At 38.1% G+C, this 20709-nt stretch overlaps 1 protein-coding gene across 1 annotated transcript in view; it reads right to left on the bottom strand.

The window, feature by feature from the left end:
- Positions 1-20709, bottom strand: part of LOC135469156 (inositol-tetrakisphosphate 1-kinase-like) — a 51147-nt gene that overhangs the window by 7307 nt on the left and 23131 nt on the right. Inside the window, exons 3-9 of the mRNA XM_064747697.1 lie at positions 13703-13828; positions 13116-13227; positions 12251-12349; positions 10860-10903; positions 5571-5730; positions 3674-3741; positions 736-901 (exon numbers count right to left, since the gene is read on the bottom strand). Coding sequence (XP_064603767.1) covers positions 736-901; positions 3674-3741; positions 5571-5730; positions 10860-10903; positions 12251-12349; positions 13116-13227; positions 13703-13828 — 775 coding nt within the window. The remainder of the gene's footprint in view (positions 1-735; positions 902-3673; positions 3742-5570; positions 5731-10859; positions 10904-12250; positions 12350-13115; positions 13228-13702; positions 13829-20709) is intronic.

The following is a 20709-nucleotide window of genomic DNA, read 5'->3' as shown; positions in this document are numbered from 1 at the left end:
TCAATTTGGTGGCCTAATGCTACCAGCATCCGCCTCAAAGTCAGGAGGAAGACCTTTAAAAAAATACTTGTTGTGCCTTGCTTGGTGTTCACCTCTGAGAGGTTACAGCAGGACTATGAAACAGAACAGGCTGGCCCGATGTCAGTATAATGTGACTGGGTCAGATGTCATGCTTGGTGTCTTCCGCATGATACTTCAGTGGCACCATTTACTTACTCTACCACAAGAAGACACAGTATATGTACACTCACCTAATGACTCCTTGTTGTCAGATGACTGAAAAAGTACAACGTTAAACACCAAGCATTTATTCATTCATTTACTCACAGCTGTGATTTATTTATTTATCTGATTGGTATTTTACACCTTACTCAATAATATTTCACGTATAGAGCAACCAGCATTGTGGTGGGAGGAAACCGGGCAGAGCCCAGAGGAAACCCACGACCATCCGCAGGTTGCCGGCAGATGTTCCCACGTGCGTCCGGAGAGGAAACCAACATGAGCTGGACTTGAACTCACAGCAAACGCATTGGTGAGAGGCTCGTGGGTCATTACGCTGCGCTCACAGCTGTGATCTAACTCCTGTGTTTAGACACGGCATGAAACTCAGACTATGACAGCTATATCATGTCTATAAGTGTCACGAGCATTAACTCTTAATTGTCTAGGATGAAGATAATTCAAACCACAATACAGGATCAACCTTTTCTAAAGGCACAAAATGCAGCAAACCTGGGAAAAAGTTGATGTCAATGACAGCGTATCTTTCTGTATCACAGTCTATTATTACATCGACACCAAACAAGTCCATCTTTAGGAGGGAGCGTAGGTCATCTGACAGGGCCTGCATTTTCTTCAAATCAGGCTGCACTGGACCCTGGTCATTGATTTCATCAAGCTGAGAACAAAAGGAAACAAATGGGTCGGCAATGTGATTTACTTCTGTATTTAATTTGTACCCTTGTGCCAATAGTGTAGAACATACATAAAAAACAAATGTTCTGATGAACAACCATCTTTTATATAAGTCTTCACCAAAAACGGACTACCGTAAAGCCACGGATACAAACCACACTTTTTTTTCGTCAAATTCAACCTGTATGCTCGGGGTGCAGTTAACAGTTGGTAACAGAATGTTGGGATAAAGTTTCGGAGTAATCTGTAGATCCATGGTGTTACACTCAGCATGAGACTAGAGAGAAAACAAAGATAGCTGATACAAAATGGCAGCATTCAGAACAACTGAACACAGATATCTTAAAGTGGCAAAATGTGTATTTATTAAAGCAAAATAAAACATTTCAAGTAATAAAAAGATATTCTTTTGGCTTGTTCTTCCTCTTTTTTGTTTTGTTTTAATTTTACGATACAAAAGCCTGTAATGTAGGCACATACACAGCCACCTGAACAGTTGCAGAGTGAGGTAGATTGAATTACCTCCCCCTACATCACTACACTGTGGCCATGAGCCAAGCAAAATATACACATGTTCAAGCTCTTATAAGTTTTTACCCGTAGTGTGAGAAATAATATGTGATTGGATAACACAGACAATAACTACCAGAATAGATATTTCATTTTGCATAAGGACAAAAATGTCAATCAAATATCTGCTATACAATAAGCCATTGAGGACTGGTTCTGATAATGCTGAATTGTGACATTTTCGATCAGCCTTTGAGAAAACTCAAAGGTATATCATCCATGTCGAAAGCCTTCAGAGTCTGAATCTTCATCCTCAAACATAAAATCTGTGTGGTCATTGTTATTGTCACCTTTACAGTAGTCTTCAGCAGGCTAACCTGTCCAATGGATATCATCCGCTGTACCATCCAAAGCTGAGGAAATGCAGCATTTTCTCTTGAATGCTCGGACAATAATGGCAGGGTCTAGTTCTTGCCAGGCCTTGAGCAGCCATTCACAGATGACTGGGGGGTCTACCTTCTTCCTGTCCCTGCCTCTGGGGTAGAACTTATTGTCTCCAGACATCCACTCAGCTCATAATTGTTTCTGTTTCTGTTTCATGGGCTTGTTCACTTGTTTCCTGGTGTGGTAGCCAGTGTTTTATTGTGTCTATCCCGCAGAGTGGCCTTGATCTTGTCAGACTTATGACACCTAAAGGCGTCGAGAACAAAAAGGCTCTTTCTTCTCAGTATACTGCCTGGGTGCTTTTTCCACACTGTCTCCAGTCAGTCTGCCATGATGCCGTCATCAAACCACTCACTGGGATGTACCTGGACTACAATTCCTACTGGGAACTGGGAAGTGTCTTCCCCTTGAAGATGATGTATGTTGGTAGCTTTCCCACCATCAACAGTGCAGGCAAGCATAACCTTAAATCTTTTTTTTTTTTTTTTTTCATTTCCATTTGTACGGATTGTTACTGTTTTAGATCCCCGTACTGATGGATGATGAATTTCTGAAAATTCATCAGCTTCTCTTCATAATCCATAATAAGTTTTTGGGAAACATTTGTTCTACGTCTGATAGATAGGTTATTCCTATGCATGAACTTATGCATCCCAGATGTGGATGCCTTCAAGTTATCAGCTCCCATGGTGGATTTGGAGAGTGTCAAGGCTCTTACGCCGACTTCCACTGTTGTAACAGACAGGCCTTCCTTTCTTTTATCCTTCATATATTCCAGCAAATATCTCTCAATCCCAGGGTACGGAGGGCTACTTCGTCGGCAGGTTCGTCGGTTCCTGGGCACCTTTTCCAGTTTACTTATGCCTGACATTAATCTCGCATGTGGTGAACTCTCATCCAGCGGTGCGGTTACAGTGAGTGTCAGCATAGCAAATGGCCTGCAGTTTTTCCTTTACTGTAAGTGTATGGTGTCTTGATATATTTGCTTTTCAGGAATCATCTTCATTATGAAATTATAGAGCATTTTTGCTACTTTTATATTGTAAAGAATTACAGCCAGCTCCACCACAATTGTATCTTTGTGTGTGTTTTGGATGCAGCTAGCATTACATGGAAGTTGTTTCATGCAGCCTTTCTCTGTATGTACCTGGGTGATGTACCTTGCTGATTTTATGAAAAGGCAAACCAACAAAGCCATACTAATACTAACTTCATGCATTGTTGATATACCCAATGTAAGTTAACCAAAGTTGTCTACACTGTTTATTTACATTCATCACGCTGCGCCCAGTCGAAGGTCGGCACCATTCACAGTATGGGCCTTTGATGGCTTTGCGCGCTGAGTGATCTGATGTTCCGTGCAGCTGGCCCGAGTTTGCCTTGCGGCTTATTGGTTGTTACAGGTGTTTTTTTGCGATTTAACACTCAAAGTTAACATTGCCGCACATAGGAGGATACGAGATGTATCTGTGGCTTTACCGTAATATAAACCAAAAAAACAGGTCACCACTGGGCCAAAATATATGTAACTTCAGTTATAAAAGTAAGAAGTAGGAAAAAATTATACCCCATTATCTTCTGTTGTGGACTTTGGCTTAGCTATTATTCTGACAGCTGAAAACCAGCAGGAAAGCAGAACCTTTAGAATGCTGGTTTGTAATGAGCTGTATTTGCCTTAATGAAGTCTACTTCAGAGTCTGTGGCAGACAGAGACTCAGGGGTGATGAACCTACACATATCACACATGCAGACAAGACACATACAAAAAATATGATTCAAAGCTCCCATACTTGTAACTTACCACATTTAGATCATGGCAGGAATAGGGTTTGGAAACATCGTGGGCATCAAAGAAAATTGTTTCATGGTCTAAAAGAAAAAATTTAAAAAAAACACATAAGATATTTTTTCATATGGCCAAACAGTTGTAGGCACAAGCTTGAATGTAACCCATTGGCAAATTTAACAACCATCACATGGTACATGTATATATGTTCTGATGTTCACTGAACAGCTTGGCCAGTGGTCATAAGTCTCAGACAGGTGACAGTTTGATTCAGCAGGCTCATTCACAGACACAACATCACTGTGGTGAAGTGAATCCTCGCATAGAGTCAACAGTGAATGAACAGGCTCATTTAGTGAATCCTCATTTAGATTCAGCAGGCTCATTCACAGACACAACATCACTGTGGTGAAGTGAATCCTCGCATAGAGTCAACAGTGAATGAACAGGCTCATTTAGTGAATCCTCATTTAGATTCAGCAGGCTCATTCACAGACACAACATCACTGTGGTGAAGTGAATCCTCACATAGAGTCAACAGTGAATGAACAGATTCATTCAGTGAATCCTCATTTAGATTCAGCCGGCTCATTCACAGACACAACATCATTGTGGTGAAGTGAATCCTCGCATAGAGTCAACAGTGAATGAACAGGCTCATTTAGTGAATCCTCATTTAGATTCAGCCGGCTCATTCACAGACACAATATCACTGTGGTGAAGTGAATCCTCGCATAGAGTCAACAGTGACTGAACAGGCTCATTTAGTGAATCCTCATTTAGATTCAGCCGGCTCATTCACAGACACAATATCACTGTGGTGAAGTGAATCTTCGCATAGAGTCAACAGTGAATCAACAGACTCATTTAGTGAATCCTCATTTAGATTCAGCCGGCTCATTCACAGGCACAACATCACTGTGGTGAAGTGAATCCTCGCATAGAGTCAACAGTGAATAGGCTCATTCAAAAATAAGTTCCCCCCAAAACTGTGCTTGATATTTACTAAGACATTTGCCCAATCGTTGTGAAATTTTGCACAGTATTTCAGTAATTAAGTCAACAAAATGAAGCAAGGATTACCCTATAGATACAGATGTACCCCAGTGAGCATGTGCACATGCATTATCGGTCGGATTTTGAACATTTTTTTGGAAATATATTGAAGATGGCAATGGATTTCTTTTTATGGACGACAATGCTCGTCCACATCGTGCCAGAGTGATAAATGTCTTCTTTGAGCATGAAGGCATTGAAAACATGTAATGTCCTACCAATTCACCAGACCTAAATCTCACTGAACATTTGTGGGACCAGTTGAAACAAGTAATGTATCACCACGTTACGATGGTGTTTGATCTTGATGAAGTTAGACATCTGTTTCAGGAGGAGTGGTTAGTCAGCAGGCTAACAGGGCTCATTAACAGGATGCGAGCTCGCTGTCTCAGTGTGATACAAAAGCGTGGTGGCTATACCAGATTTTAACATTATCTGGTCATACAGGTAGTCAACTCTATCTTCAATCTGTTTGTAAAGTTTTCAAAACCTGGTCGGGGGTTTCCTCTGGGCTCTCCCCAGGTTTCCTCATACCATAATGCTGGTCGCCATCGCATACGTGAAATAATCTTGAGTACGGCGGAAACACCAGTCAAATAAATTAATAAATAAAATCCGACTGATAATGCATTTGCGCATATCAGTGGAGCACATCTGTATATACAGGGTAATCCTTGACACAGTCTGTTAACTTGATTCCTGAGATGCTGTGTGCAAACATTTCAGAACAATTGGGCAAACATCTTGGTAAATGTCAACCATTGTTTTGGGGGGAACTGACTTTTGAAGCACTGTTTTTGATTCAGCAGAGTCATTCAAAGTGAATACTCATACAACACAGACAGTCAGACCTTACCCCCTGCAGCAAAGTTACGAAGCGATGGCCTTTCCACTAGTCGCATGTTCTCCCCGATGACAAACAATTTATACAGCCGTGCTCCATGGTTAATGAAAGTCTGGGCAACGCAGGGTGGCTGAATGTCCTTCAGTCCACTGTCATTGAACACGAGTAACATCTGAAATAGGGCAGAACAATCATATGCATGGATAGGCTATACCTCATACTTGTTCACGTGTACATGTACAAACATCAGCTATCTTTATTCAATGAAATTTCTTTTTTTATAAAAATATACATAATTTAATCTAGCTATGAAAACACAGGTGTCCCTTTAAAGCAGTACCACATAGGTTCAGAGATATGGTAGTCACAAAGACAGACACACAGACAGACAAATGGACAGACACACAGACGGACGAATGGACAGACAGACGGATGAATATGGCCAACACAATTCTTAGTCCTCATGGTCTGTAAATGAAATTGTTGTTTGAGAGAGTAACTGATTTCAAATGCCCTCCATAACAATACATAAACAAGTAGAAACAATTCGATTTTTATTCATGAAAAATGTCAATAATACACCACTACATACATCAGTTAAAATCATAAACCTGGCATCTGTTCCAATTTACTGGTTGAAATAATTTTTAGTATTTCGTGACCTTAAAGCAGAAAGTGATGCTGCTGTTTTGATTTTTCATTTGAACTATAAGTAAAAAGAGGTTTTCCACTGTAATGGGCATATGGTGTGGTTATGTCAGACACAGGCTTCCGTAGGATGAAGCAAGTTACAGATGCTCCAAGTGGTCCCCATGGTTACACCTCGTATCTTGACTTTCTAATTTTTCGAAACCTGTAGGTTTTTCTGTAGATATTATTAGTTTTTATAAGCAATAGTTAACAAACTGATGTTGTGCCCTGTTCCTGTGTTGTGTTGTTACACTGAAATGGTCGTAAAACTGCGATATCCATGATGCTCTGAGATTATGGTAGATTGCTTATGCTGCCATATTGTTTTTGACAGGCAACAGACCGTCTTAATCCGAGAAACATTTTGAAAGTTTTCACTGTGAGTATTACTCTTCAGATATTTTGATTCCTACTACAATTCGTTACTATTCATTCTGTAGTAGTTTATTTTCCTGAAAAAAAATGGTGTATTTTGGTAAATGTTCAAATTTATTCGCGTTCGTGAGGCATTGTGGATTCATAGAAAAATGTACTTTTACGCGCCATTCTTTACACTTTTGTAGTTTACACTCTAAATAGTTGAGTTTCAACAGCACTTGGTTACTGTCAATCTGTGAGTATAGGGAGCTGTTTCATTCCATTACTTGTCTTTTGTAATGATAGGTCATTGTTGATCTGACAGACGCAGATAACCTCCTACCATCTGCATCCCAATGTATGGAAGCCTGTTAGTAGCAACGTCATTCTTACCTTTTGGTAGGTTGAGTGTGTGTATTGTAACGTACTATATACATGATAAGTACACAATTGCATTTGTATCGTTAACATCAAATGTAATGTGTCCATGTATGGTGGGCCTTATGCACCACCTCAGAACAGATAATTGAGTTATGATAGATGTAATGGGTACAATACCATTGTTGTTTTGCTGATTAAATATGGTAATTAACTAGTGGTATGTTAGGTTTGAACATGAATGTTTGCTCGTATTCCCCAATACATGTATTTGAAAAGTGTAAAAGAACGCTTTGAAACATCTGCAAATTGTGTATGCATTAAGCATTGGAACTGTACAATATCTGATTTCTCGTAGTAAAGAAGGTTCACTTTACTTCTGTTAGGTGCTACAAATGCCACTTCAAAGCTTTAAGTGGTGGTAGTTCCATTCTGAGTTTACGGTGTGCCATTATTGGAAGTAAGCATCATAACTTTGATGTGTTGTAGTCTAGAATACCACCCAAGTACTGGCAACCTCGTAACTTTGATGTATTGTTGTAGTCTAGAATACCACCCAAGTACTGGCAACCTCGTAACTTTGATGTATTGTTGTAGTCTAGAATACCACCCAAGTACTGGCAACCTCGTAACTTTGATGTATTGTTGTAGTCTAGAATACCACCCAAGTACTGGCAACCTCGTAACTTTGATGTATTGTTGTAGTCTAGAATACCACCCAAGTACTGGCAACCTCGTAACTTTGATGTATTGTTGCAGTCTAGAATACCGCCCAAGTACTGACAGCCTCCTAACTTTGATATGTTGTTGCAGTCTAGAATACCGCCCAAGTACTGACAACCTCATAACTTTGATATATTGTTGTAGTCTAGAACACCTCCCAAGTACTGAAAACCTCGCAACTCTGATATGTTGTTGTAGTCTAGAATGCCGCCCAAGTACTGGCAACTTCATAACTTTGATATGTTGCTGTAGTCTAGAATACCACCCAAGTATTGAAAACCTCGTAACTTTGATATGTTGTTGTAGTCTAGAATACCACCCAAGTACTGGCAACTTCATAACTTTGATATGCTGCTGTAGTCTAGAATACCACCCAAGTACTGGCAACTTCATAACTTTGATATGCTGCTGTAGTCTAGAATACCACCCAAGTAGTGGCAAACTCTTATCTTTGTCTTGTTTCATCTATAGTTCATAGTTCACCATGTACTTCAAACCTTATAATCTTTCAATGTTCATTGTTTAATTACATAACAAACTAAGGAATATCTTTCCTTGAGGTGAACTTCCGAGAGCTTCTGCATGTGCAACTTTAAAGCCAAGTACATTTACTGCATGTATAGCTGTAAAGTGTGTTAGCCTTGTCCCTTCCCATTCAGACACCTTTTTTATGATAAGTGTGACAAACATGTGATGCTTTCACTTTGTTATATGTATTAGAAACATAATCTATGATGAAATTGTGTATTTCACAGGATTCATGGGATAATGAGTGTTCCCGTTGGTCACAAAATAAAGGGCACATCTGAAGAACTTCAAAAATGGGCATTGGGAGTTCTATTTGAAATTTTGGGAGTTTTAAATTGACAAATAACCGTAGTATTCTTGTACACATTCATACCGCTACCACAAGTCTGCTTGTCCATACTCTGGTGAATATGTTGACAAACAAGTAGCTCTGACCAGAGCATGGAGTAACAAGACCATTACTGAGAACAGAGCGGTTGTGGAACATCAGTACTGTAATTCTTCAACTTTTTTGTTTGTTTGCAAGGTGTTTATTCAAGCATATTCTGAATTATTATTATTATGTGTAAATTGAAACTACTATACGTTTCGTGAAGCCCTGAAATTGGCCAATCTGAATAGTATTGTTTTGTCTCCAAAATCAATTTTAAAATGTGCATAAATTGCACTGAAATCTGCTCTTTCATATGCGAAGAGGTTTAGTAATTAGGATGGTAGCGAGGATGTCACTGTCTAATGACAACAGCTTTCCACTAAACATCGTTCACATTCGACCGTCTGGTGTACTCTATGTCTAATACACTCATGTCAGTTTGTCAGTTGTATTATGGCGGTCAGCTTTTAATTGGATCTACACAAAATCTCAAGAAAATTAAGCAAAAAACAAATTCAATGACACTGCATGGCGTCAGCAGTTAAAAATTCCACATTATTTAAGTGCCAACACATGTATGTCCCTTTCCAAAGAAATGCTTGCGACAGTGTGTCACCTACACAACTTTATGAAACACTGCGGTCAAAAGGTCAAGCATACTCCATTGTGATAGCCGTGTGTTAACAACATCCTTAAGGTAGTACCTCATCAAACTACAATTACATCTCCCAGGGAACTAAAACATTTGCATTATTTGGAAATATTCCTGTAATTTTCTGCACATCCCTTGTAAAATATCTTGTAAGACAACTTTAATTCTAAAAAATTCTAATTAAGAATTTTTTAATTCAACTATCCAATTTCCTCACAATAGAAAGGCTTTTACATTTTTTCTCCTGATGCCAGTTTAAAGTGTGTGGTCTCAAATGTCCATGCAGCATTAGCGCAAGAAGTCAAGAGTTTCTATCTTTTCATCTGCCATTCTCATTAGCTTTTATGCTTTCATTTAGAAGTTTTTTTTAGGACTCCTTTATCATTTCAATGTACATGTAAGTAATGTTGGAATGGCAGAAATTTGATGTAATTTCTCCGCCAAGCTGTGTTGGTTAATGAAAAGGTGGAAACACATTCCATTCTCTATATGTCATTCAAGCTAGGAGTTAGTACAGTCAAACTGACATGCTGGATTCACTTGAGCTTGGCCTTAATAAACAATTATGGTCTTCAATACTAATAATAAAAGCACTAAAAATAAGTTATAGAAACAAGCAGTTATTAAAACAAGCAGTATTAACAGGAATGCACTAATTGATCATAAGCCTAAAACTTCCTGAATGGGAGGATTTTAGAATTCTCCTTCTGAAGGAGGGACTGGAGCCCCTTGCTTTTATTTCAATTGGTTTATTTATTTATTTATTTATTTGATTGGTTTTTCACGCCGTACTCAAGAATATTTCACTTATACGACGGCGGCCAGCATTATGGTGGGTGGAAACCGGGCACAGCCCGGAGGAAACCCCCAACAATCCGCAGGTTGCTGGCAGACCTTCCCACATACGGCCGGAGAGGAAGCCAGCATGAGCTGGACTTGAACTCACAGCGACCACATTGGTGAGAGACTCCTGGGTCATTACGCTGCGCTAACAAACTGAGCCACGGAGGCCCCGACTTGTATCTCAATTGGTAGAGAATTCCATACCGCTGAACCCAGCACTAAGAAACCATTTTTGAGACACTTTGTTCTGTATCTGGGAATGTACATATTATAGCCTGTTGAATGCAGTGCAGCAGTATGAACATATTTGTCTGCCAAAAACAATTCACTTGTGTGAACCACATATCACTCATTATTCTGCACTTTTTATATTTTACTTATATATATCTTAATTTTATCAGCCAAATTCCATATCTCAACATCATTTATTTTCACAACCACAAAAGTCTAATAAGCTATGGGTTATTGCTTTTTTTTGTGTGTGACTCGTTGCATATATTTAGGGTAATTTTAATTTCCAGGGGCATTAATATCTCTAGGCAAAGTGCACATCTTTGAGTTATTACATAAATGCATCCTCTAGAAAAAATTTCTGTAAACACAAAAATTGTGCATGAAGTCAAAATTAAAACATTAAACACACCAGATGTCCAGAAAGCATAGAGAAACCATAACAGACAAATGTATGTATCCATGTACAGGGAAAAACAGGAAACATTTAATGTGCAAACGAAGAAGAAAAATAGTGAAAACTTACTTGATGAGAAAACTGGCTTCCATGAGCAACTGTTGGTTTGCATACTGAAACACACAACATGTCACCATTGTGATAGTTTCCTCACACATTCACTTTTCAGCATCCTAAAACCACTTATGTACAATACTTTTACATAAATGTCTCTTGTAACTAAGCTGTATGCTTAATTTATCTGTGATAAGAATGCAACTTTGTACTTTTTTATATGTTTTACACACAGAATATGAAACACTTCAGGAGTTTCAAGAACACAACAAGTTCACATGAAATTAAAAAAAAAAACTCCCAAAAGTGAACAAAAGTTAAAGAACTATCAAATCACAAAACATCTGAGGTTATATTTATTAATTTTTTGACTCCTCTTTATTTATGTATCACATGTAACCTAAACTTCAATATGAAAAAAACACAAACAAAATCACAGTCTCCAAAAATTAAATTCTATTTACTGAATTATTTGATTGGTGGTTCACACCATACTCCGGAATATTTCACTTATACAACAACAGCCAGCATTATGGTGTGAGGAAACCAGGCAAAGTCAAATTTTACGAATACAACCACAGGATGAAATGACATAAAACCTGCATTATCAGAGGTAACTTCCCTATGCATTAGGAAAGGTAAGCCATATCCTGGTTAACAGACTACTCAGTACACTCAGTCAAAAAGATTAAGATAAAAAAACTCGACTAGAATGCCGCAATATCAAAGAATGTGTTTAATAAATCAACTCCCAGAAGTATACTGAACATATCACAATAATTAGCTGATGTTAATGACAAAATGATGAAGTTTTTCTCTCATTAAATCAAAAACTGACATGTATACAAGTAAAAACCTACATCAGAAACAAAAAAAGATAGGGTTTTTGTTTTTTTGGGGGGCAAATGAACAGGGTAAATTACTTTGAGACAGGAAATAAATTATAGTTGAAAGGCATCCTAAATATAAATAGATCAGGAATCTGACAAGCTTATTAATGTGTATACAAAGGTGTTGTCATGTATCTTGTCATACTAGCTGCCTTCTTCACACATGATCCAGTGCACCCAGGAATGTCAGGTGGAATAATGTCAAAAACCTTATGGCTACACAACAAACAACCTAAACCATATTCTTGTCTGAAACAGCACAATGTCTTCAGTAAAGAAGGTCTCAACGGAAATCAGCCCCCACCAGAAATTAAACTTCACAAAGCACATGTATGCCTAAACACACCAACACTGTGAACTGCTGAACCAACAACCCAACTAATGACTGGCTAAAGGTGTCAAAAACAACAACTACACCGAACTGGAAACAGCCTACAGGTACTTGCATGTACATGTAAACAGGTGTGCATGTAATTCTTAATGATCATCTTAAATACAAATGGATAAAGCGTATACCTATGGGATACTGTATGTTGGCTTCTTTTAACTTTCTCTTGTTTGTCTCAACATCAGTGGTGGTAAGCTCAACAAAAGAGGGTGTGAACACATGGGAACCTGCAGAGAGAAATTTGGTATAAAATTTGTAAACATTAACAAATCCAGCTGAACTTTTCACGATGCTACTATACATATTTTGGTAGCCTTTAATGTCCAGATTTGGATCCATTAAAGTGCTACTGCAGTCACAAGAGAAATCATGCCGAGATGTTAAACAGTATTAAATCCTTACAAGTGAAGATTCCAGAAAAACAAACTTATTTGCAGTTTTCATGAAGTTTGCCTGATATGACATGATAAAATTCATTCTGTGACAATGAATCAGGCAGACATGGCATTGATTAAGGCAGTTATACCGGAATGATGAGGTTTTGAAAGCATGACATCATCTGTAGCTTTAGGTCAGTGATGGGTGATATCACCATGATCCCGCTCAAGGTCACACCAGGCGAAATTGGACACAACAGAAAACCTTTGTGTCTGTACTACGCTCTAAAACTTACCACAGCGTTTTTAATACAATTTTTTCTATAAATTAGGAAAGTCATTCAGACTATCACTGACACTGATGTAACTCTTTAAAGGGATTCAGAATCAATGCTGATTGGTTGACAATGGGGACAGGGCTTCCCAGGTTAAACCTTGCAGCTTTGGTCATGCTTGAATAAATCTGCCATACCTAAAATTCAGCTCCGGCTAGGCATAGCCTACACTTGCCTATCTCCCTTTAAGTTCATTTTTGTTGTGGTAAATAATTTTACCTGCTTCAACTGATATTCCCCTGACTGGTACATGATGCAAAAATGATGAACCTTACACTTACCTAATAAATCACACTGCTGGACAACTTTGTACTGCTCATATCTGTCCAGAAGTTTGTAAATACTGTCCAAAGGGTCCACTATTATACACTCAGGGTGTTTTTCTGTGAAATCCTGAAATTACCACAATTAAATACATTTGTAATGATACTGGTAAGCCCAGAATAGACAGATGACCACTACTTGCAGGGTATAATCTTCAAACAGATCAAACTCATGCCATAACCATAAAGCTTACGAAATACTTCATTTTAACTACCTTACCCCGGTATCACACTCTGAGGAAACATCAGAATTCACTGCAAAACTGCCACGTACATCTGTTTTCAATTACCTCATATCGAACATTTTATGCACATACATGAATTAATGCATCTTTATGCAGCTATCTTCTCCAATGGGAATTTACAATACTGCTAAAGTCCTTGATCACTCCTGAATTTTCTATCCACTAAATCTGTCCTCCTGTCTAATCTGCAACAAACCTACCCAGGTACATCACATTGTAACATCACATTGTGTTGTTTACACGTACATAAATGTTCAGCAGATCACATGTTTACATCAAGAGGAGACAGATGGTGCGTACCTGGAAGCGCTGCATGCGTTGTTTGGCAGTATCGTAGCCTTCCCCAACCTTAGCCAGGACATCAGTCAACTTATGGATAATGAGGTCAAACGGGCCCTGGTCCTCGATCGACGAATCCAGGTCAAGCTACAAAGTAGCAATCAGAATTCAGTTCTATACCATAGAACATGTAAATCTATGCAAGATCGCTATGGAATATCTCTTCAGCCTTTTTCCCCCCTCTCTCTGCCCATTAAATGGGCATACCTATAATAAAATATTGTTCATATCACTACAATCTCCTCACAATGTCATATAATCAACATCAATCATCCATCAAGATCATCAACTCAACATTCAAATTACATGCCTGATCTCCTCTAACAAAGATGTATTTAAATGTGACAAATATACATAAATGAAAAGTACAGTTGGTCCTCAAGAATTAACTTCAATTAGACTTCATCAATATATTCCATGTACTGGCACTTACAAAAAAACTAATTCTGATTGTAGATATACAAAGGTAATAGCAAAAACATTTACAAGTTCTTCATACAATCACACAGACAAAACTCTCATAAACACATGTATCAAAGATACTTCACCCCAACACTTTTGTGTACATGTAAATAAGATGCTTTAACTTTCAACATCCTTAATGAGTGCAGACCTGAACTGACACGCTTTACAATAGCCTTGTGGAAATGATCCAGAACCCCTCAAGGGGATGAAAAACAACACATCTCCACATATATCACTGACACGCAGGGGATGCTGTCAAGTAAACAATACCGCTCCATCATGATTTATTTCACATGGAAAACGGTCTACCTTTATTTCTGACCCCTACTTTCTCATTATCCTACTCGATGACTTATCATGTAATTGTTCACTCGTGTTAATTCCATTTCACAAAATTGGTAGTTTTTAAATTTGAAAGGAACTTTAATAGGAAAGTCAGCATTGGATAATTTGGATTCCTAACTTTTTTTTTCTTTTATGTGTGATTTTTTTTTTTTACATAATGCTCAATTTACACTCTAGTTTGAAAATGTTATCATTTAACTAATCTCATTATTACATCCAAACTAACTGATGATGAAACTGATACAGTAAAAAACAACAAGAAAAACAAAAACCACCCAGAAAAACACATCATCTGTCTAAATGCATTGTAATGACACCTTTTAATGAAATCATGGGAAAGTTTAATATTGTAATTCTTCAACATTTTCGTATGTTTACAAGGTGTTTATTCAAGCGTATCTGAAAGATTTTTCTGTGCAGACTGACAAACTTATATTTTCTGTGAAGTCCTGAAATTGGCCAATCCAAATAATGTACTTTTGTCTCCAAAATTAAATCATAAATGTGCATATATTGCAATGAAATTTGCTCTTTCATGTGCAAAACGGTTGAGGAATTATGGTATATTTGACACACTCAAGAATTTTTCACATAGATGAATTGATGGCAGTCAGTTTTAAACCTAGATGCTCAGGATAAACCACTGACCTTTGGCAAGTCACTAAAAAACTTCACCACATGTGACGCAGAAATATATGCACGCCATATTGGTGGAAGACAAGGGGTGACAAAGAACGTTAGATTGCCCTAATGAACATACGAACATTGTCAATCACTTATTGTCATCAAAGCCCCCACAAACAGTGAAAGCATGGGAATGTACAAATTAAGTTCCTATACCAGGGTGGGATTGAACTCGTGTGTACCTTGTGTGTTTTTTTACCATTCAGCCATGACCAAGTTTAAGAATATTACATATATTTTAATATTACAATATTACTGCATAGACTATATGGCCAAGTAAAACTAGAGGAAACACGTACTTAAGGGGATTGTAGGATACATGAAACATTTGGCTTTTATTTCTTAATATGCAGTTCAATATATCTGCTAAAAGCCACCTTAATGTACCATTTGAAACTGCAAGCTAAGGCCGGCCCATCTAACGACAGGTAATCAACTCCGCCATAACTGTTTATGCACAGATAAGTTGACACTTCAATAGCTAGGGGGACCTAAGGGGTGCCTTTAAAGGATCCAATAACTCAGTATTTACAAACAAGTCAAAAGGTTACCCAGCCAGAGAGTGGGGTTTTCTTCAGGGCAAGGAGACCCTACAGAATAGCCCTGTTTAGATAGAGTGCAGCCTAGGCCTTTCACACACATCTAACAATAGAGCCCAGTGTGGAACTGCAAAATAGTACATCCACATAGTAACATATACTTGTAAATACAGGACAATGGAAATACAGAACTGTTTGAGATTGTCAGGTTTTATGGCTGTGAAAACTAGGTCAGTAGTAAGAGGGCTGCCCTACTGGGTCGCCAATTATACCCCTGCTCTAGTTTCTGGCTACATAAAAACAACCTATTCCACTTCTGTGCTGGGCTGACCTACTATAGATGCCAAGCAATGTTGTTGTATTTACAACCTGGCAGTACTAGATAGGTATGAGTAAGGTATTCTATCAATGCCCAAAACACTGCACAATTCAACTCACATGAACAGGGTACATCATAACTACATAAAATCTTGCTAAGTAGTAGTTATGCAACTAAAAGTAGCCTGTTTTGAAAGCTGAAGAACAACTGATACACATGTATAAGCAGTGATCACATGGAAAAACTGGCATTTCCATGGAAGGAACATGTAGACTAAAAGATAAACACATCAAAATGGTTTGCTTTCTGGAAAGCAAAGTACTGGTATATACAGATTATGCAGCAAAGTTCAGTGTCTTGCCACAATGGCAATATTTTAACCACATCAACACAGGGAAATTTAGCAAAATATACAGGAGGCATGTTAATATTTGGTGCAGTTGATTGACAAAATTGTCTCAGTGAATCAAACCAAAGCTGTTCTTAATGTCTAATGTGCAATGAAATGACATGTACAGTATGTGTGTATAAACTGTTGTTTGTGAGAGTGACGGGTTAGATGCCCATGCTGTACTCAGTCTTGGTGGTACGCAGAGATGCTTAGTCCATGCCTAGTCAGACAGTGAGAGTCCTCAGCTCCTAGAACACATCACAGCACATTGACCTAGTGAAACATTGATTACATATTGATCTGTTCTATGTATGGCCTTCAAGTCTGTAACTGTGTACAGTATGCCCTCTTGTACCAGCTGATTGTACACAAATCCGCTAACTCAATCAAACAAGCAAAGAAAGGCATTGGTCTTTTACAAGGAAGACTTCACCAAATCTAAACACATTACACATAAAATGTACAATGGGCGAGTTAATAGGCAATTTAAGCCCCCATAAAAAACAGATTTCACAAGATAAAATGTCTGTACAGAATTATTACACCTTTATTTATGGTAACTGTTGTAACATTTAAACTTTATATGAGACATATAAGGACATATCAGGACAAAGATTTCGCACAGATTTTGGGTGGGTGATCTGGATTTTAGGAGATTGCTGTCGTCTAAATAAAACCATACAATCAGCACTGATGGAAAGGTCACATGATTATAGACAATATGGCAGCTACTGATCGATATGTGGTCACTTGACCTTGAACTTATCATGTGACAGTGTTTTGCTGCATGGATCTTCGTAAACAAATGTTTCTTGTGTGCAGATAATTAAAATTCAAGATTATTTGATTTATTTATTTGCGTCTTTATTTATTTGATTGGCATTTTACGCCATACTCAAGAACATTTGACTTATATGTCGGCGGTGAACATTATGGTGGGAGGAAACTGGGCAGAGCCTGGGGGAAACCCACGACCATCCGACTGCTGCTAGCAGACCTTCCCAAGTACAGCTGGAGAGGAGGCCAGGATGAGCTGGACTTGAAAGATTATTTGAGTGAGTGAGTGAGTGCTTGGGGTTTAACGTCGTACTCAACAATTTTTCAGTCATATGACGACGAAGGAATCATTAGGGTGCATGTACGTGTAATGTGCCTCCTTGTTGCAGGACGGATTTCCACCGCTGTTTTATTTAGTGCTGCTTCACTGAGACGACTTACCGAAGGCAAGCAAGCCGCCCCGCCCGAGCCATTATACTGATACGGGTCAACCAGTCGTGGCACTATCCCCTTCATGCTGAACGCCAAGCGAGGAAGTTACAACTTCCTCTTTTAAAGTCTTAGCTGTGACTTGATCAAGGATTGATCCTGGATCTACCGGTCCCCAAGCGGATGCTCTACCAACTGTGCTATCCGGGCCGGTGAAAGATTATTTGATACCAGGATCAAAAAATCCCATAATTTATGACAACAAATGCTGTCTTTGTTCGCTTGTCTAAACTTTAAGCTAATGTGACAGTCTCCAGTATTCCGACAACTGAAACAGTCGTTTCGTAAATGTATATGTACTGCGCACCTAACTTCTGTTAATGCCTGTATGTAAGCATAACAAAAAATGAAGTTTCAAACAACATTCACCCCAAGTATGCAATTTACGACACTGATATTGACTGAATTATCCTCCTGTTAGAAACTATTGAATTTGGATAGATTCACATTGGGCACATACTGCATGTGATATAATAAAAACAATATTCTAGATCAACATGCTTTTATTAATACCTTAACAAAATATGAGCATGTGCATGAAAATGTACCATAACCTACACATATAAACAACACTACTTTCCTATATTCCCTGTCAATTCAGTACGAAGATTTCCTTACATATTATGTTATGGTAATAGGCACTACTTAGCAAGGCTGCAATTTCTATCATGTTTGCGATCAACATAAAGTACAGTTTGTGACACGTGCCAGAGAACATGCATGTGTACATCACAAACATAATAGGGTAATGACTGGACTACTTCACGTCACGTACAGTTTGTGACACGTGCCACAGAAAACGTATGTGTACATCACAAACATAATAATGTAATGACTTGAAACCTGAAGATGTTGACTGTGCATCTCAAGCTATATTTCATCATTCACCTATACAACGTATGAGTCATAGCTTGGGCTTACATGTACTGGTACACATATGTGGATATACAGTGGACTATACAGGGAGCAGGTAAATCTCACAAATCAAGTAAGAAATTCAAAATAGTATATGTACTCCCCTGCCATCACAAACAAAGTCAAAATGCGTTGTGCGTCCTACACCTTATCATGCAGACTCATTACCAGGTGCTGTATGTGGATAGATTGGGGCAATTCATTTCTCTCTTCACTCAATCAGGTTTGCGGCCTCTGAAATCTATGACTTGCAAGTTTCACAACACATCATGACATTATTTCTTCAACATGACGATCAACTAATTGTAGAGGGAAAGAGAAACCACCAAAATTATGCTTTCCATTAAATGCCTTTTAAATTATACATTACTTTTCTCTTTCAGAGCTACCTCAATGGCAAGAATGCAAAATTGCCATATCAAACTTAAAAGAGCAAATACGTGTATTATAATAAATGTACCTGTACATTTACCAGTTTGTATCTATTTGTACTGCCCTTTTCAAAATTGAAGTTAACAAATCTTTTTTTTTTAATTGTGGCTGATATCCGTGAGTTTGACTAAGCCAGTGAACACGCTGTGATAGTATGCATTCTCTCAAAGTGGCTGGATGCCATAAAATCACCCTTCAGCAGAACCAAGCTACATGTATTAAAGTGTCAGTCTGGTTAAAGGTTGTATTAAAGCATTTCATCCCCATTCTTTCCTGTTCCCTTTAATTTAACATTCATCAAAATGCAATTAACCAGTGAAATGTAAACCACAACTTTATCCACATGACCCGATACATTTCACTCTATCACCCGCATCGTTGCTCTCTGAATCAATCACCAACACATTCATCCAGTAACCACTGAAGTTTCAGATTCATTTTTATGAGCTTGGAAAAACAGTTGGACTAGTGTCAAGGCTCTGCTGAAGTCACATGACAGCTGTCGTTGTGTCACGTCATGATTTAGGGGAGGTAATCTCTGGCTTCACTTACAAATCTAAGCCAGCGATACTAAACCTGATCCACTTATCTACACCCTCGTCAGTCGTCACTGTTTTATTAGGTGGGATAAAATATTATTGCGCAAGCCCAAGAAATGTGATTAAATTACTACGACTACATGTCAGTTCACTTCAAGTAGCAGAAGTTTTCATACCAATATCTGATTCATCCATCATTGTGAATGAAACAAAAGAGCAGCAATTGTGGCAAGTTGTACCCATAAACACAAGTTAACACAAAGACTCTCACCTGTGTCCATGTACCACGGGATATGATCAGTAACTTACCTTACAGCCTTTGATGACCAAAATATCAACTTTACACAAATGTGTAGGCTTTTATTTCCACTGCATGGTTTGTACTATTAATCTGAATTTATGTCATTTAATTAAAGTCAACAATTAAAGTCTCCTAGCTAGTGAAGTGTAGCAAAATTATTTCATTACAACATAGATGACATTATCATTTTTTTTTTTTTTGATTGGTGTTGATGATGGCAGTCAGCTTTATTGCCTTTTGTTTTTTGTAAATTGGCATGAGTTGGGCAACATCATATCAGCTTTAATTTAGTACATCACATTGTAACTGATCACATCTAACATTACTTCTGACAACTCCTTGTTTACAGTAGTACAGAAGCCTACATTGTTTACCCACTGTTATATAATGGTATTATACGGTGTAAGATGCAACCTTTATGTTTGAAACAAACTACAGTCGTGACGACACATGTACACTTGTTGTGAGTTAGTAAAAGTCTTAAGTTACTTTCAGAGACAGACTTTTGTTATGATCAATTAACATGACAACCATACCTAAAGCTACCTTATATGAGGTGTGTATGTGACGTGTGTGTGAGCTGAGTCTCCTTCAACTGTCACCTGTATAATGAGCAAAGGGCTTACTTTATAGGTCAAAACTGGATTTGAACTCTGAACTCCTCATCTAAAGTCCAGCACTATCTTCATGGCTACATGTACACATTGTACAGCTGGTTGGGGCTAGGGGTTTGTATAGTTTAATTTACAGACACTGTACCAACTATCAATGC

This window comes from Liolophura sinensis, chromosome 6 (assembly GCF_032854445.1).
Source record: "Liolophura sinensis isolate JHLJ2023 chromosome 6, CUHK_Ljap_v2, whole genome shotgun sequence".
Classification (NCBI taxonomy): domain Eukaryota; kingdom Metazoa; phylum Mollusca; class Polyplacophora; order Chitonida; family Chitonidae; genus Liolophura; species Liolophura sinensis.
This window is presented reverse-complemented; position numbering and strand designations above follow the sequence as displayed.